The sequence below is a fragment of the Dromaius novaehollandiae genome, chromosome 14, assembly GCF_036370855.1.
Source record: "Dromaius novaehollandiae isolate bDroNov1 chromosome 14, bDroNov1.hap1, whole genome shotgun sequence".
NCBI lineage: Eukaryota > Metazoa > Chordata > Aves > Casuariiformes > Dromaiidae > Dromaius > Dromaius novaehollandiae.
Window position 1 is genome coordinate 13,169,439 of NC_088111.1, and position 18,660 is coordinate 13,188,098.

General features: G+C 36.6%; 1 protein-coding gene across 4 annotated transcripts in view; it reads left to right on the forward strand.

Moving 5' to 3' along the window:
* Positions 1-18,660, forward strand: part of LOC112981027 (uncharacterized) — a 110,899-nt gene that overhangs the window by 39,444 nt on the left and 52,795 nt on the right. For all 4 annotated transcript variants that reach the window (XR_010391629.1, XM_026096317.2, XM_064520388.1 and 1 more), the window contains exons 17-29: positions 733-888; positions 1,374-1,558; positions 2,351-2,533; positions 4,499-4,590; positions 4,791-4,960; positions 6,669-6,828; positions 7,676-7,755; positions 9,018-9,198; positions 10,385-10,540; positions 12,690-12,823; positions 13,807-13,965; positions 15,057-15,237; positions 17,017-17,228. Coding sequence is in view for 3 of the 4 variants with exons in the window: in XM_026096317.2 (XP_025952102.2) it covers positions 733-888; positions 1,374-1,558; positions 2,351-2,533; positions 4,499-4,590; positions 4,791-4,960; positions 6,669-6,828; positions 7,676-7,755; positions 9,018-9,198; positions 10,385-10,540; positions 12,690-12,823; positions 13,807-13,965; positions 15,057-15,237; positions 17,017-17,228 (2,049 nt within the window). In the remaining variant the exon portion in view is untranslated. The remainder of the gene's footprint in view (positions 1-732; positions 889-1,373; positions 1,559-2,350; positions 2,534-4,498; positions 4,591-4,790; positions 4,961-6,668; positions 6,829-7,675; positions 7,756-9,017; positions 9,199-10,384; positions 10,541-12,689; positions 12,824-13,806; positions 13,966-15,056; positions 15,238-17,016; positions 17,229-18,660) is intronic.

Below are 18,660 nucleotides of genomic sequence, written 5' to 3' on the forward strand. Positions count from 1 at the left end.
TGTGGCACTGTAAACAGCTGCTTGGTGTTTAGTTTCTGAGTCATATTGTTTGTGATTTGACTTCCCATATTTGCTGTCAGGTGTTATGTTGACCCTTTGTGCATTGACTGATGAACGGACTAATGTTGGCGGGAGCTATGTTCCATGTATATGACAGGGAATTTGTGGCAATTGACTTTAACTGTTGAAGTATTATCTACAAAAGTTGGGAGCCATGATTTCGTTTGTTTCAGACCACCTTTCTTCTTAGGGTTCATATTTCTTCTTAGCGTTTCTTGTTACAATGTAAACTCATGTGTCATGGTACATGTTGTATTACTCTTGTATGGATTCTTAAGGAGTGAAAATTTAAATTTTGCCTACTTACAGTTTGCTTAGCAATCATGATGCCCATAATGGCGTAATAGTGGAAATTTTATTCCCCTGTATTTTTCAAGGCTTCATCTGTTTGTGGGTGGGTACAGCAATACTTAGCATTTTCCTGAGCCATCTCAGGAGTACAAGTTACCTATGTTAAGTGAAAGCCAGCTTGTGTTGTATGGAGCTGAAGTTTAACTGTAAAGGACAGGTACTAATCCAGGATCTTAAATGGGCTTGAAATATTTATAAAGAGGAGGCTGGTATCTGTTTGCTAATAACATAAGCTGTGCTGGTGAATTGTTTATTAGGGGGTCTGAAAGAGGTTTAATGTAAACATAATTCTCTTCCTAATTTATTTCTTTACCACATCAGTTCACTGAGAGAATGGTGAGGAGGAAGGAGCTGAAATGTGAGCTAAGCATAAAGATCTTTGGAAATGAACTTAGATTTTTGGATTGTGCAGATTCAAGAAAACAGATCAAACATTATTCTTTAAATCTGGCTGAGCTGGCTGTCAAACTTCTGAAGGTAAAAGGAATCTTTCTGCTATTTGAGAAACTACATTATGGCAGATATGTAGAAGATAGAGAATATTACTTACTCTTTCTCTAAACAAAACTTTAAAAGACTCCAGTGTATGTTGGGCTGAAACAGCATTTGGTAAATTGTACTTTGAATAACATTAGCGTTTATGAGGCAAGGACTTGATCTGATGTCTGATGCTTCTTATCTCTTGTTTTTCTCATTCAAAAGCATCCATGCTTAAGTGCAAAATAATTCCTTTTGTTAATCAGCAAAGGAGTAGTGCCTAAGCTCATGCCCTGGCCAGACAGAGGCTTTGGGCTACTTTGTAGCTTATTTCCAAAACCAGCTCAGGTAAAAATACATTGAGGGAAAAGAAATGCAGTGCATAGTTTTGCCCCCCAAAAAGGTCTGGAAAAATTCTTACATGGTGGCTTTATTATGCACAATAATTCTGGGTTTTTTTGTTGTTGTTGTTACTTTCACCACAGGGGCAAGAGGTTCAGTTTAATAAAAGACTGAGTTTGGCCTCTGAAGAATTTCAATTTCCAGCAATTTCAGGCTTTCCTGTTCAACTGGCTGTCAATGCCTCAGCAGCAACCAACGTAAAAATCAAAGGGAATGTGGATTTCAAACAATGGTCAAATTTCTTTGTAAATGGATATATCAAGCCAAGGTAATAGCTGCTGCAAATGTGTGTCACTTCCACATATTCCTGTCATTAAGCAGCAATTCCTGATATGCAAGTTCTGTGTGGACACCCATTATAATCAGTTAGGAAATTCCTGAAGAACTCAGCAGTCACCAGGCTTATATTGCTGAAAGGTTATTGTGCCACAAGGAAAGTAGCTGTTCCTTATCCTGCCTATCTGATTTTGAACTCTCCATTGTTGTGCTTTTCCAGTTCTGCTTTAAGCTGGCCATTCTCTCCTATCCCTAAGTCAGCTTCCTGAATGTTTGCATGCAGATGATGTTTTGAATTGCTTTACCCATTACAGGGATGGTGCTTTTTTGGATTTTTTCAGGATCAGACATGCAGTTATGAATCCACAAACCAGCTGATGATTTAACCCTATGTTTCCTTATCTGGCTATAGTAGCTTTTTACACATACTGAATTGTTTACTAACCTTTGCTAAGTGTGATATAACTAGAGATGAACTTACACCAGGTTACTCAGTTTCCTAATGTTCCCTGCTGAAGTTTGGGTTCAGATCCATTACTCAGGACATCTCTCATAACAGTTTTGCAGTAATTGATGTTAAAAAGCGTATATCTATATACATAGAATGTTTTCAGTTAGTGCCTGAAACAAAATATTCATAATGATTTTGTTGTTAGCAGTTTATTTTGTACAGCATCAAATGCTATGTGTTTATTCAAGGGGATAAGAAGCCTGTGATTTAAATCAAGTGCTTTAAAAAGAAAGTGCTTTTCATAGAAGTGTGTTCTTCTGCATCTTTCAACAGTGCATTTATCCAGATTTCTGTCCAAATGGGAATCGTGGGGACTCTGGGAAAAGCTGGCCTAAGCTGGGAAACAGGAATGAGGACATCTACTAGCCTCGATGGGGGAATCTACATTAAAAAAGGGAAAGAGCTCAAAGTTTTTTTGAACACTCCAGAAGAATCTATGGAGATAATTAATTTCAGGTAAGATGATGCAAGGACATCTTCCTGCAAATAGTAACCATGATAACCCTGAATCAGAGCTTAACTGGCAGACTTGTTAATGGTGCAGAAATACTTTGTCAGGAAACGAATTCTTTCAATCTGACTCACAGTCCAAATCTGCCATTCTGAAGAAAAGGAAATGGAAATTATTCTGTGCATTTTACATTGTTTTACCATAAATACATCCTTCTAGTGAAGTGAAAGGGTCAAATCAAAACCCAACAATAAAAGACATAAATGAATTTTTCCTACTCCCCTCTTTTTCCCTACTGAATGTCAGTACTGTTTCTGAAACTTTAGTGTCCGAAGAATCTAGTTCAGGATATTAAAGTGATGGAGTAAAAACTTAGCATTACTTCTGCAGGTGGTATTTAGCAAAACCAGATACAGAATGGCATTTAGCAAAACACTAGAGTAGTTTGGACTATGGTATTAATGAGGTATACTCATATCCTTCTAGTGAATTTTTACCTAGATTCTTCGATGTTAGTTAAAGCTTTTATTGTGAAATACCACCTCAGCAACTGTCAGGTGTTAAGTAGATGAATTGCTTGTGTTAACACAAGCTAGGCTTTTTAGCTTTTATTTCTGCTGGCTTTCTCTTTTCTTTGCACTTCTAGATTTGATAGAAGTCCAAGTAGAAAGCACTGAGATAATCAGTGTGATGACATACTGTAAACCACATGCCTCTTAGACATGACAATAGATTAATGAAGTGTTTGCAGTATGTGGATTGTTGTTCCTCTGTATTTCTCTTGATTTCGGACACTGCAGTACTGTAAGATATGCAGTTCAGGAAAAACTTAAGAGGTAAAATGTGGGCTTAGCATTTAAACCATCCATTTCTTTTAGGACTCTAGGAGACTTCATGATGTAATTCTCTTTCTGTGAGCTAGGATGGATGACAGACCATTCATCTTTTAAAGAATAAATGCCAAACTAAGCCATTTTTCTTTATTCATTTTAGGATTTTAATAAGATGTTGGCTACATTAAATTATATATTTCAGTGTACTGGTTCATATTTTAGGCCCAATGTGTTTTTTGCATTCTTAAGTCAGTTTACAATGAGTGTTATTTGTCGCTATGGTTACTTATGTTTAGGATTTACATCAGGCTTTCTTTTCAGTAATGAGGTCAATATGTTTTTCTCCCTGTATCCGTAATATCAGATCATGGGTCTGATAACTGTAACCTGAGTAAGCACAGTATAAACTGAAGTGGTTTAAAGGAGAATGGACGATTTGAACAGAGATGGTCACTGGCCATCACAGAAGTTTAAATGTCTGTATGCAATGGATCATGAATCCCCTCCACTAGTCTTTTGCTCTTTTGTGTGTGGTAAAACTGCCCGAGTTGTGATGTGAAAGGCCTTAATTATCATGGGAATGCTAGGAACGATTCTAAACTTGGTTTTGATTTTGACACTTCTTCAGCTGAGGAGTGAAAATCAAAATTATTACAAATGTATTTTGCATTGTTTGAACAAGAGACTGTCTGTAGAATCTATTTTATTAGCTGTTTTGCTCGCATCAAGGGCAGATACCATGGTCCTTTTACAAGCAGTTCAGTGAAGTTCTGGAAGAACTTTGGGACTGGAACAAAATTGATGTCCATATCATATCCTAAGGAAAAAAATGTATAGAAGCCTGGAAGTCAGTGGAGTTGCAATAAGCTGACCATACCAAATTGCTTAGAACAAAGAGATCTATAGCTTTAGTAAAGTATTGCGGAACCATACCATGATAGTAACAGATTAAACATGGAAATTGTGGATAAAAATCAATATTGATTAATAGAACTGTAGAGTGACCTTGGCAGAACTTCCATTTTCTTGTATTTCTCATTTGGAAATAGATGGCATATAACTGAGAACTTTGTTTAAAACTTGTCGTAGCTTTAGCGGAATTGTTTTAAAGTGAGTGTTTGAAATTCTTGGTTGTAGCTCTAAACTCTACTTCACAATGGTGGATGAGACAGAAGATATTGATGTCTTCCAAGACCACCCAGAAACCAGGTCTTGCACTAGGGAGGAAGGTAAGTCTAGCTATCGTATTTGTCTTAGAAAGCTCGATCATTCTGAAATATGGGGTTAGATCTAAACCATAACAGAGATTGTTTTATAGAATAGAATTTCTTCTGGTTTCATATAGCTTCTGAAGAGTCTTCAGTGCTCATTATGTGGTTTGCATGTTTTCATTGTGCTCCCTGGATGTCTAACTGTTCTGTTCCACTAGTGTCCAAGATTATTGGCTGGCAGTTGTGTTCTGAAATGTTGTATCCTGACTCAGCCAGTGGTTTGCCTTTCCCCTTTACTGGACCTCTGAGAGTGGCTGTCACACTAATTAAGCAAGACAGAGGCCTGCAGCAATACCTTGTGGAAGCTGCATATAACTATATTCCTCAGGTAATTCTTCATTATGCCATGCTCTACTTTTGCTGTAGTAATTTTTTTTAGTTTACTTACGCTGGTGAAAGAACAGTGCATCTCACTACTGTATGTTCAACTTAACTAATTTTCAAGGTCTATGTTGTTGTTGTTATTTCCATTCTTATTAAAGTGGGAAAAGATGTAGAAAAAAAATTACCAATGCCGATAGTGGGTAAATATTGTTATCCATATACAAGAAATATATACAAGAATATTAAGTCGTTTACTTAGATAAAACTGATAGAGCTGGAAATAGAGCCTCACCTCACTTTGATGACTTGTTTCTGTTTGTGACCCCCCCCCCCAACATCAATTTACATTAACCACCTTAACAATTGGAATGGAATAACTAGCTAAGTTAAAGTAGAAAGAATGTTTTTCTACCTTCTGCAGGGGACAGCAAGAATTTATGGCTTTTTCTAAAATGATACACTCAGTATCTGGGGACAGTTTCTGGAGCTCCTGCTTTACTCTTTCAAGGTTGTCTTTGAACTCATTGACCTGAAAGAGACTGCAGGGAAACTGCAAAAAGAAAGAAAGGGGTAAAGCCCCAAACTGACCTTTCTGTCCTGAAATAACCTCATGTTTTAAACAGAACCAAATCAAAGATTCACATACTCCTGTCCAACAGGAAATTGTAAGTAAACTTAAGATGTGTCACGATGTGTTTATTTCATGTGTCACATAGATAGTATTTAAGAAGATAGGAGAGTTCTGTGTTTGTAAAACTAACTACTTTTTGTTAGGAGATCTACTGATAGATTGTTGCAACTGCTGCTATCATTTAGGCCAGATGAACAGAAATTTGCTTCCTGATGCTATTTCCATATTCTTCCCCCTAGAGTTCCTCCTTCCAAACTTCATGCTGACTGCTGCAGTATTTGCAAAACTGTTCATTGTAACTGCAGCCTGCAATTGCCATACAAGTGCAGCAAAGAAAAGCACTGAGTGTCTAGAATCGTTGTTTTGGACTGAAGAGAAATACAGAGACTTACGTTCTAAGAATGCTGTGCAAGTGATAGTATTGTGCTCTGACTGTTGTGCAGTGTTGGCTAGCGTTTGTAGGTTTATTATAAGTTCATATAGTTTGTCATTTAAAATGAAACATTTAAGTATTGTCTCCCCTTTTTATTTTAAGAAATGTTTATCTAAATATGATTTTTTCTTATTTTTATTCATAACCACTCATATTTCTCAAATGCATTTCTTACGGTTTGAATTCGGAGATTAATATCGTAATCTCCTGACTCATGAGAAACATTGACTTTTATGGGAGAGTGTAGAACCTTAAAGAAAGAACCGTAAAGTGTTGAACCTTAAAGAAAATTGCCGAAAATGCTCGTGACTTAGACCTGAACTGTAGAGTTTACATTTATAACTGGAAGTGTAATCTGAATTTGCCCAAATTTTGGCAGGAATTGGCATAATTTCAAGACTAGTTCAGTCTGCTGTGACATCCCATGTGTTCAAGCAGAGTTTCACAAGACAAGCACTAGACAGGGAATGGAAAATACAGCTTGAGAATAGGAGAAATAGAAATTGGTTGCTGTAAAGTTCTAAAAGCAGAGGTGTAAAAAAAAGATAGCATTGAAAGTGCTTGTGATCATGTGATGTAATTCAATCTGACAGACTGTTTTGCAGATTCTGTGCCCATCACAAATGTCATTATCCTTTCTTTTTTCAGGAGGATTCTTGGATCCCAAATGAAGCTGTCCTTCACTTCTTCATTGGGACTCCAAAGTCAGACTTGAGAAGGGATGTTGGTGTTGATCTGAATTTTAATGTCCCACAGAAGAAATTCAGAATCAAATTTATACAACCAAAGAAGAAGATTGAGATAAATGGTAGGTTTTCCAACTAAGAGCCATAGTAAGAGTTAATGTCAATCAGGAGAACTTACTGGCATTAACAGAAAAATGCCAATATATTTCAGTCAATAATCTAGTGTTAAAACTACAGTGCTATGTGATAGCCATTCAATTTACTGCTTTAGGTGACACCCATTCCCAATGCTATTTGCATCTTGGTTAAAACTTCCTGTTTTGCACAGTCAGAGGTTCAGTGCATCATTCACAAACTTGCATCAAAGTGCAAAGCTGTTACCAGTATATATGAAGTTAAGGGTAAGAAACATGATGGATTGTTCTGTAGTCTTTTACATATACTTGAGTGGCCTTACTGTTACTGATTTTTGTTTGTTTGTTTGTTTGTTTTATGCATTTTGTCAAATCACAAATAGAGAATTTGTCTCTCTAGAAATGTTTTTCTTGATCTCAGTTATTTTCAAAATGGATTACATGGAAGATTTACCTACACCGTGCAAAGGCTTGGGGTGCAAAGTGTTCTGAGCTCATGGAACGTCTCCACAGCACAACACAGCTTAACGTGCTTTGGCACAGAGCTATGTAAATCACTTTCAGAATGAAGCTGATTTGTTGGAGACAGCTTGGTTGCCTCTTCTCCATGACTGTGCTCATCCCTTCAGAATGAGATGTGTGTTCTGAGGACACTTCAACTCCTTTGCAAACTTTATTCCATGTTTTTTTCCTTTGTTCTGACATTTATTATGTTTTTACTCTGCAAATATATTGTTCACAGAAATGGCAACTAGCATTTTGGGATACCTTTTTATTAAGCATTACTGAATTGTGTATGTCCAGTAAAAAGTAAATGTTTTTATTTTTCTCTAAGGGAAAATTGAGTTTTCAAAAAATTCACAGATGGGACGCCTCGAGCTGATAGTAGATGACCGAGATGTATACTACATTAAGGTATGTTATACTAGGATGAATACTTGAATAAAAGCACATGAAGACAATCACAAAAGAAAGCGAATGAGATATACATGTATTGAAAAATATCTGTGTGAATAATCCATCAATTATCAGTTCTCTTTATTATTTTGAGATGATCTGCCAGTATGTGTCTGAACCTAAATTCCTGGATTTTAAAAGTTTTAAGGCGTGGCATCTGCATGTAACCTCAAGCAAATTTGTCATATTCAGATGTACTTGAAGCCTTTGGGTTGGTTCCAATGTTAAGTCGGTAGAGAAGATAACATTGACTCCTGTGGACTTTGGCTTATGTGTATGTATAGTCACACAGTTTCAGACTTATAGTCTGCCCATATGTAATAATTGAGTAAGCGCAGACTTAGTTTCTCCACTCCTGTGGACTCCATAGATGTAGGAATCTCCATCTTCTTTGTTACACAAACCATTTTTTTAAAGCGCTGGGGAATAAGCAAGAACATGCCAATGTCTAATCTCTGAAATGAAAAAGCAAACAAAAATTCAGGTGGACATTTATCACTGAAATTTTACTGGGATTTTTTTTCTATTCCAGGACTTAAAACTTTGTTCGTTACTTGTCTGAAACCCATAGCAGGGTGGCATGTCTTCCGTGGGCCTCCAAAGTAAATCATTTTCAAGCACTGTGCATTTTTCTACTGTGAGCACAGTATTTAACAGATTTTTTTTTCTAGAGTAATATTTCAGCTAAGGTATTTTGAATATTTCTTCTTATATTCAGCATGATGACAAACCCAAATACTACTTAGCTTTGCAGAGTGTTGTATTTGTATCTAGTCCAACCTAAATCTAATTCTCTACTAGAAAGCTAATGTTTTCGGTAACACCATATAATTTTTTGGCCCAGTGTTGTAACATTTTTTTGTGATTTCAGTCACTATGGAAATCGGCAGGAGATGAAGGAAATCATCATCTCACACCACTGTGGTTTTTGTATAATTGGAAAAATAAAGCCATCCTCCCCCCCCCCCTTATTTGTTAACAGCAAGTTTTATGGGAGTTTTTTGAGGGTGTGTAGAAAAAAATCTTTTTTCCCTTCTCTCATCTCATTCCCAGAGTGCCCACATCTATAGTATTGGTTTCTCAAAACTTAATCAGCTTGCACTGTTGCACTGTTGAGTAGTTTGGGGTTTTGTTTTTGTTTATTAGGATTTGGTGTGGGTGTTTTTGTTTTGTTTCGTGTAATTCTTTTTTCTTTTTTTTTCTTTTTTTCTTTTTTTTAGGGAATGACAGATTTGCACATACTAAGTGGAGAACAGAGATACGTGACCCAGCTGGAGGTAAAGCTGATAAGACAAAGCAGCCCTATCATTCTGTCAGGAAACATCACTAAACAACTTGGCAAGAAGATAGCTTTTTCAGTATCCCTGAATAATTTATTGAAGGATGCTGCATTTCTTTCAGGTTAGAGGACAATAAGTATTTGCCATATAAATATAAGTTCTGGAGGTCTCAGAAAATATGGAGGCTATCTTAAGGTTGCCTCGTTTTGGACATGTGTTTCTAGAATCTCTTTCAAGTCAGTAAGACTGCTTTTTAAAATGATTATTCTTGACAAATTATTCTGAATACGTATTAGTACTAATAGGAGTTATAGAATAAATTATAAAATAAACATTACTCTTGAACAGGATGGAGGAAATAATTTGTAAGGAGTCATTTAACTAGAAGAAGTTGCAACATTTACAATATTTTCTGTTGTTCATTTTCGTCAGTACAAAATGGTGCAGAGAGACAAATATGTAGCTAAACTCCTAAGACCTGTTGTTCTGAAAATCTTGTAATTAGTTTTTTTTCTCGCAGATACAGTAACAGGAAAATGTAAGAAGGAAAATATCAGAAAGAGGGCTTTACTGTTTTTAAAACGTCAGTTTATTAAAAGGTAAATTAATACAGTAGAATAAATCAGTGATGTAAGACTAAGGCTCTCTGTTTTTTCCTTAGTATTTCTTGCTGTGGTCTCCATGTGGCAAAGACATTGCTAGGTCCTAAGACTCTACAATATTTTCAAATCAAACTAACTTTTCAGGAGTGCCAGTTGCCAGTTTGTGTCTTGGGAGATCTTTCTGTGAAATTCCTTCTTCATCCTTAACTTTCACATGGAATGCTAGTGACTGCATCCAAAAATGGTGCTGGGCTGATTCAAACACATATCCCCTGAGAACTGGGCTGTATCAGTTCCTCCTTTACAAAGGCCACATCTTTGCCAAATTGATGTAGAAGTTGTAAATCTCTGCATATGTTATCTCTATAGTTAATTAAAAGGATCAGTGCATTAAAATTGGTTCCCTTTAAGGAACAGCTTTTGGCTAGATTCATTTCAGTAAACTACAGGCAGTATGTGAGCTGTCCATTAGAGATATGGTCTGTACAGGCTGTTTAAGTAGTCAGAGTAAGAGACTGAACACGTTTTGTCTTTTTTGTTTGCTGTACAGGTAGCTTACCAAGACTACATGGGGTTCCTCAGTTAGATGGGATGAGACCTGGTCACATTTGCTTTTTGCTTACTGGAGTATTTCTTTTGTTAATTAATGGTAGCAAATGAACTTTGTGTTCTATAACTACATGCTCGATTCTGTTCTTTTTGTAGTATTTCTGGAGAAAAAGCTTGATGATAAGCTGAGGCAGTACTCACTTGAAGGGGAGACTTACCTTCCAGGTGTTCTTGGAGCTCATGTCATCAGTCTTCTCCAGCAACGTGAGAGCTTGCGGTCGCATGCTTTAAGGATAAAATATGGATTCCCAGGTATAATGAAAATGAGGAAAAGTAAAAACATTTTGTTTGTCTCAGATTTTTCTGCAAGTTGTTTGCCTGTATGTCCAGGATCCTCTCTTAGAAAGAAAGATCGCACACCATTTTTGAGCTATATTGTCTGAGACCTAGACGGAGTTTCTCTTTCCACTTGGATGAACTTTGATCTTTGAATCCACATATTAAAAAAATAGGGTTTTTTTCTAATGTGCTTTCACAGATATGTCCAACACTTGTTTAAAGTTCACTATTTCAATAGGAATTTCTCCTAATTAATTCATGTTCCTAAATGTTTATGCAACAGGTGCATACGTTCACTTAAAAATGTGAGGGAATGTTTCCAGAAAATAATTTGCTTTATTTAACCAGTTATATAAACTCTACAGTAATTTTATTAGACAAAGCACATGGACATTAGTACTATGAACTCTATGAAAGTACTGAATACTTGTAGTAGCTGGTCATTGTGAGCAGTATGGAGTGATTATATATATAAAGCATATTGCACATTCAGAGAACATATATACCAATATGATTTTTCTTAAACCAGCACAGGTATGACCCCATCATTTTGCTGAAAATGGTACGCTGATTAGAATATCTTATACATGCAAATAGAAATGTACCTGAACATTTAAAACAGTCATAAATGGTGCTTGTATATAAGAAAAGCTATTTTGCAGTTACATTTTTAGAGCTTAAGTCAGATCTTGATATATGCCCAGTTTGGCAACTATTCTACTTGAAGTAGTCAAAAACAATTCCATTTAAAACTACTGGATTAAAAAAATATGTGTTAATTATACTCAGTGGTTAAAGCTTCAGATTCATTATTTTAAGCTTTTCTCAGTGACCAAGAGGGCTGGCATTTTATTACTGGTTTTGGTTTGTTTTTAATGAAACCTGAGATTCACATGTAATATCATGATGTCAGGAGCTGAGTGGTAACAGAAAGTCTTCAAATATTATGAGGCCCCAAGAAAGTTGCAAAAGTTGACCATGATTAATTTATGATACTTTTACTTCACCCAGGTAAAATTCCATTTAAATAATAAACCTAGTGCCTCTCCTTTTTTTTTTTTTTTTTTTTTTTTTTTTTTTTCCTGAAAAAGTGAGTGAAACAATCTGGAAATTTGGCAGAGTAAACGTAAGCAGAGCTTTAGATTTTCTTAAACAAAATCAGCCCAAATATTTGGATCATTTTCATTCTGTTCTTAAGATGGACCAGCTGTTTCCAATTTCCTAACCTTGGAAACAACTTTAATTTTATTTGAGAGTGAAATAAACAGAGCCCCAAACTCTTATAGTAAAGCCTATAATGTGGATCTTCTTAGGAGTTTCATTTCTAGTGCAGCTTGTGAAAAAAATCAAAATTTGTAATGTCTAGCCCAGTTTTTCCTAACTTTTATGAATTGTTTTGCCTATCAAGCATGTCTCTAGTCAGCAGTGCAAAGTTACTGATTGCCATTAGGTTGGACTGCTAGCTGGCAAATAAGTTCAAGTGTCAGAAACTGTTTTGGCAGCAGCTTTAAGTCTGTAAAATGTGTCTAGGTCTTGGGCAGACATTGAGGACAGTTGCTGAGCTGCACTTCATGGTGCTGCAGTTATAGCACTGTTGGTATCAGTCTTAATGAACAGAGGTCAGTACCTTTAGAGCGCAGAACATACTTCATAAAGATTATGGCTGCAAGTCGAGTACTCAGTCCTTTTATTGTCTTCCATGCACTCAGGCTCGTGATACTTGTCCTGCTCCTTTGGTGGTTAAACAGTTATTGGAACCAGTAGTTTGAATCTGGGAAGGAGTCAGGACAGTGATGGTGAAGAACTGCCAATCCTTTTATATGAATTAAATATCTACTTATCTTTTGTTTCTTACTGTAGTAGTGTTTTCATTTTCATAGGTGTAACTCACTTGTCAAACAAATACAAACTCACCGTTCTTAAATGCAGCTTCAGTAAATGTGTGCTTATCTTTGGATTCTCAGGATAAAACAAGTATATGTCTATAAAAATAGATGAATCCCACTTTAATGTTTTTGAAAAATAGAAATCTTGAAACCAATTCTAGATTTGTACTATTGACATTTTGATAGTTTACTTTTGAATAATGTAAACAGATAGCTTTGTGATTTAACTTAAACAGGAGATGCAAAAAACCTTCATCATGAATGCAGTACGGGGCAAAAGATTAAAGAGGAGACTGGTGCACATGAACTATACAGACTGGATATTGGGCATGAATTTCACTGTATGCAGACTCCAACATATAATCACAAGGTAGAGATACCGACAAAATCACTTGTGCGCTTTTTTGAGGGGCTTCAACAGAGCAAGATGTTATTTTTGGATTGGTCTTTTTCTTCTCATCATCTTTTTTTGTCTTGATCCTCCTGTGCTTCTGTGTAGACGGAGAGATCAAATCAGTTTGCTGATTTGTGCCCTCCGTTACACTGTAGGTCATCAGACTCTTCAGTGATGACATTTTTTAATGTATCAATTCACAGAATTTCTGCAGAGTGTTTATGACAATGTTTATATTATATGTAAAGTAATAGTATTAATAAGTTTAGGAGTGCATTTAATTGTTCTGGACTTCTTGTAACTAGAAAGTTACCTCTTCTATGATTATCATTAGAATTCATATGTGTAGAAAAGAAGGCATTTTACTTGGTTTTGTATTAGTTTTTTGGTTCAGATTTGGAGATACTCTCAAAAATTGTAAGCGTGTGCCTCTCAAATGCAGAGAAAGGCAGACCCGTTTAGAATTTCTTCCTTCTTACTGACTGTACAAAGACAAAGTTTCATTTAAAGACAAATCAGCTTTAATATTGAGTGTTTGCTGCAGAATAGAGAACTGGATGAAAAATAAGCTTCTGAGTTAGAGGGAAATTCTGTATCCTGTCAGATTTGCTTTTGGTCCAAGTTGGACTGAAGCCAAAAAGTGTTAAGATTTCCCATGAAGCAGAATCTTGCCAAACTGTGCAGCTGCACAATGAATCCTTGCGGGGGCAGTCCTTGAGGAGTACCTGCGCGCAGTTTCCTTAGCTCTGGAGAAAAGCAATTTGACTAGCAGTGCATTGACTGAATGTTTTGGGCTTTGTACACTGAATTTATGTCTTCTGATGATTTTGCTGCAAAATTTGCAACTCTTCCTGCTTTAGTCCTGCTTGCTATTTAGGGATATTTCTACAGGCAGTTAACAGCAGTGAATGAAAGAGAAGACATGGCACAGAGAAGGAAGATGGATTTTTGTTCTTTAGGTTCACCTGCAACATGAAGCGAGTGCGTCTTGGCTTTCCTCCCAGCTGGAAGTGAACTATGGGAAACACTGGGATGAAATAAACAACAAGAAAAAAGTTCTGATCAGCCAAGCATTTAAGAATAGTTCCAGTTCGTTTGTAGTCAACTATTTCATGGAGGTAATCATGGTTGTTAAAGAGTAAGACCTTCACTTAAAAGATATAACAGAAAAACTAAGAAAAATTTGAGGTGAATTATTTTATTAAAACTTTTTTTCTAGCTGTGCCATGTATTAATAATACGAGGCAGATATCCAGATGTGATGAGCTTGAGAGTTAAGGAAGGTCTTACCCAAACACATAAATATAAATGACATTTGAAATGAACAACAGAAACCCAGTAGGTGGACTTTTCACATACCAGAAAAGATTTGGGTGTAATGTGATCCGAGTTCCCTGCAGTGTTTGTTTATTTCTTGCACGGTTATTTACAGTCGTTACAAAGGTTGCTTTGCTCACATGATGCTGAAGGGGGTGCATGATATAATTACTCAGAATATTACAACATTTAGATGGAAGTTAGTTTAGGTGTCACAATTACCTTAGATAAGACCTGTTCTTATTTTTTTGTAGTTATATATTGATTTTTATCCTGGATCAGAAAAAAGATTTCTGATATAATAGAGCATAATTTAAAGCATCAGAGAAAGTTTATGAAAGAGAGAGTTTATGCCTTCTTTTGAAGCATATTCTATGTGCTCTCAAAAGAAATAAAATAATAATTTAAAATAGCATATCCTGTGATCCTTTGTTTTATTTGTAGAGAGGCCTTACAGAAATGCATGGAAACTTTTGTGTTGTTTCTTAGAAGTTACAGGTCTTACCTCTTACTGTCTTAAAATAGGTATTTACTTTCTGAGGTGAGTTGTCATTATGCTATTTCCGTAAGGAGCACCTGCAAGTATAGAATTTATCTGTGATCCCAGCATAGAGTGACCTAGAATTATTGTCATTATTTTTTTAACCAAGTAAATGGTCAAAAATCAGTGGCAATTTTCCCTTTTAAATCTTCAGTGGATCTAACAAATGCATATTAAAGAAATGGCAATCTGTAATTGGTCAGCATGCGGGAAAAGCAATAAAGTAAATGGCAACTGCACAAAGCAGAGGCACTAGTGGTGACCTTCCTACTTCTATATGTGTGTGTTATCTTAGACAGCCCTGAAGATGGGATCTAATTTTTATTTAAATTTGTTTCACTTGTTTTCCAGTTTGCCGTGCAAGTCCTGGAAAAGCAGGTGAATTACAGAACCCAGCTGCAGCACTCATACAATTCTCAGGGTTATTCACAGAGTAGCACCAACTTTAAGGTGCAGTGTAATGACCACATGCCATTTGTGGCTGGACTGCAGTGGAAAGACGCATCTAGAAATGATCTTAAGAAGTGGGAAGGTGAAGTACCGCAAACCATTTTCAGTTGTTGGTTAGAAAAGTAGGCATGCAAAGAAGCTGCTGGGATTTTATGAAGTAGTTGTATATGAGTGTCATAGAATCATAGAAATACTGGTTGGAAGAGACCCTGGAGGTGCCTAGACCAGCTTCCTGCTCAAAGCAGGACTGTTGCTAACAGTATGTCACGTCTGCTCTGGTTTTGTCTAGCTGTGTCTTGAAAACTGCCAAGGATGGATGTTCCACAGCCTGTCTGGCTAACCCATTCCAGTGCTTCCTTAGCTTCTCAAAGTGCAATTTGTAGCAGTTTGTCTGCCGCTGTTGAAGAGTTCATGTTCCTTATCTTTGTTGTTTGCCTTCAAGTAGCTGTAGGCAATCAGATCCACCCCCACACCTTTGCTAGACTAAACTAGCCTAGCTCCCTCCCGTCTTAATCATTTGTCATGCCTCTAGGCCCTTGGTCATCACAGGAGCCCTCTGCTGGACCCTCTTTGGGTTTCTCCCCATCCAGCTTCATCTGGGTGATCCCAAACTAGATCCAGTGTTGCAGGTGTAGCCTCACCAGTGCTGTGCAGAGGGGAATAACTCTGTCTGATGACCATGCTCCTCATAGAGATTAATCTTGTCCTACTAGCTTTTGAATGAGATAACTGACCAAGGAGTGAGCCATGTTTTAAAGCATTCTTGGCTTTAGAAAGAGCAATCAAGTTTGTTTTAACAACACTAGGAAGTGGGGCACCAACCAGAATACTAATGGCATATCTTAAGCTATAAATTAAACACCTGTTTTTATATATGGGTATATTTAAAAATTGCATTTATCTTAGACCTTTGCTTCAGAAAGTACAGCAGGAAGTAGGCCTTTATTATTGCAAGCTGTATTTTACATTTTTAGAGTTCTTTCTTAAATAGGGGTTAAGTTAGCTTAGGTGTGCCAAAAATCAGATTTCTGGAATTTAGTGTTTAAGATGGATTGAGTGCTGCTACCATTTTATACTTCAGTGGATTATGTGCTGTAAAAATCAGAGTTTTTCAAAGCTAGTGTACACCACGTGTGCAAACTTGAATGCTTATTAATGCAAAATAAGTAGCTTGATACAGTGGACTGAATTCACTGTTACACTTTTCTGCTTGTTCAGGTGAAATGAACTAGGGTTGAATTAATTCTGAAGTTTTAAAAATTTGGAGATTACTTTGTGAGTGTTTGTCAGAAAATATTCATGAGTGAGATACTGGATCATATTGCAATGTGCAATTGGTGTAATTTGATAAATAAATGTCTGCTGGTGAAATTTTAACAGTTTGTCAGACATAAGCGTTCTGAGCTGTCTAGAAACCAGTTTCCAAAATAATCTACAAATCTTTTTCAAAATGTATGTATCGCAGAATTGAATTTCTAAGTCGGCATATGTCTAAACAGCTTTGACAAGGCCATTATTGTAATCATGGGAATAATAATTGTAGAATCAGAGTTCAGGTAAAGATTCTATATTTTCTTGTGGAGCAGAACTCTCTGCTGGTGCCATATAAGTACTGGGTTTTATAAATTTCCATTCGTTAGGAACCTTTCCTATGGATTACACTATGGAATGTTACACTGGTTCACAGCACTTATTTCATTATATACCATCTGGAGATTTTGGCTATTGGAGGAGAATAAGCTAATAATGGTATTTTACCCTCATTCCAAAAGCCCAGCCTCTTATCAGCTTTGTTACAGAGTTAGAAGCTATGTAGCTTGAAATCTCACTTATCTCTACATTTAATATATATTCTTTCCAGGTGGATTAAATATGGACACACCATGGCTATATCTATATGCAACTCTCAAACTAACTCAGCCTCAGCGTTCTGCTTACTTACTGACTATGGAGCTGACAGCTGGGAAAATTGTCTCTATTAACAATCTCGTAGTGGAGCTATTCTGTGAAGATCAAGGCAATGAAAAAGAAGGGAAAATTCATATTTACACCCCAGCTACTACGTATCTGCAGGTTAGTAACATGACGCTTTCTTTTGTTTACAGCTTTGATGATACAGCTTTGCGATAGATGCCTAACAGAACTGTCATTATACTGGAATAACACTTGCTCAGCATACTGTGTGAAGTTGCTTGTTTGAGAAACTCTTGCACTGTGTGCTAACTAATCAGAGAGTATCTTGTAATGCCTGTGTTCATCTGTTTCCTGAGCTTGAAGAATATGCTATTCTTCCTCCTCACTGGCTTCCTGTGGGGCCTGCCTTGGCTTGTCAGCACAATCAGGGTCTATTTATTGAATTTAAAAAATGTTAGGGCCACCAGCTGTGTCCCTGTCTGCAATGGGAGTTCATCCTTCCCTGCACAGAGCCCAAGTACATGATGTGAGAGTTCTACCTAGGTGTGTACAAATAACTAACTTTAAGTTCTGAATTTGTGCTGAAAGTTTCTTGGAGAAGTAGGAAAATTGGACCAGTGCCTAAGAAATGTTTAAAATTTGTTCCTCAGTGATATGAAACAACTGAGTTTTGTGGCTTTGCTTTTGTTTGATTTTAGAAGTGTGAAGAACAATAACCAAACTTCTTAATTAAGAGCCCAGCGATTACAGCATTCACCTAAATTTGAGGCATTAGATTCAAAGGTGTCCTCTGCTTGAGCTGAATGTAACCCACCTCTGCCTGGAAAGTATCCTGTCCAACAAGCTATCCCATATTTCATTGTGCATGCTCCTTCTTGATCCAGGCGCCGTAGTGAAAAATCATGCATAAATATTTGGAGTTCCATAAATCTCAGAGCTGCAGTCTCGCAGAACGTCTTTGGCACTGGGATGTTCTTACTGTTACTCCTTGGTCCATTGAATATACCAGTATCTATACAAAATGCACAGATTCTGTAGGAGAAATGGTAAGCTTGTTGCCTGGTAGAACACAGGATAGTTCAGTGATTAGGAGATAGTCCTGGAAAATGAAAGGTTATCTGTTTTGTTTTGACTCTCATACGGAGTGATTCCAGTCTCCCACAGTCCTCTGTGAGAACTTTCAATGATAGTGTCTCAATGTGTAGTTTTCTGCCTTTTCTGTTGGAATTTTTCTACTTTTTATAAAATGATTAAGTATCCACTGGATGGAATCTGTGTGCCCTGGGTCTATAGATTGTAAGCTTTTTCCTAATTTCTTTTAGACTGTGCCATTAAATATAGATTTTATCCTGACCTCATCACAGATGCTGTACATTAAGCAATGTGATAAAGATTTGTCACTACACAAACTGTTGATTTGCCTCAGAGGAGCCTTATTTATTTTCAGTGAATTGCTTCTTATTTGCCTCTGTATAAATGAGTGAGAGCCTGGAATTTTTGCCTTTCTTTTGGAATCTACAGGTGATGTGGTAGATCTTTAACTTCTGTTGATCTTTAAGGTGTTCCTTTATTTTGAATTGCAGCTTTTCTT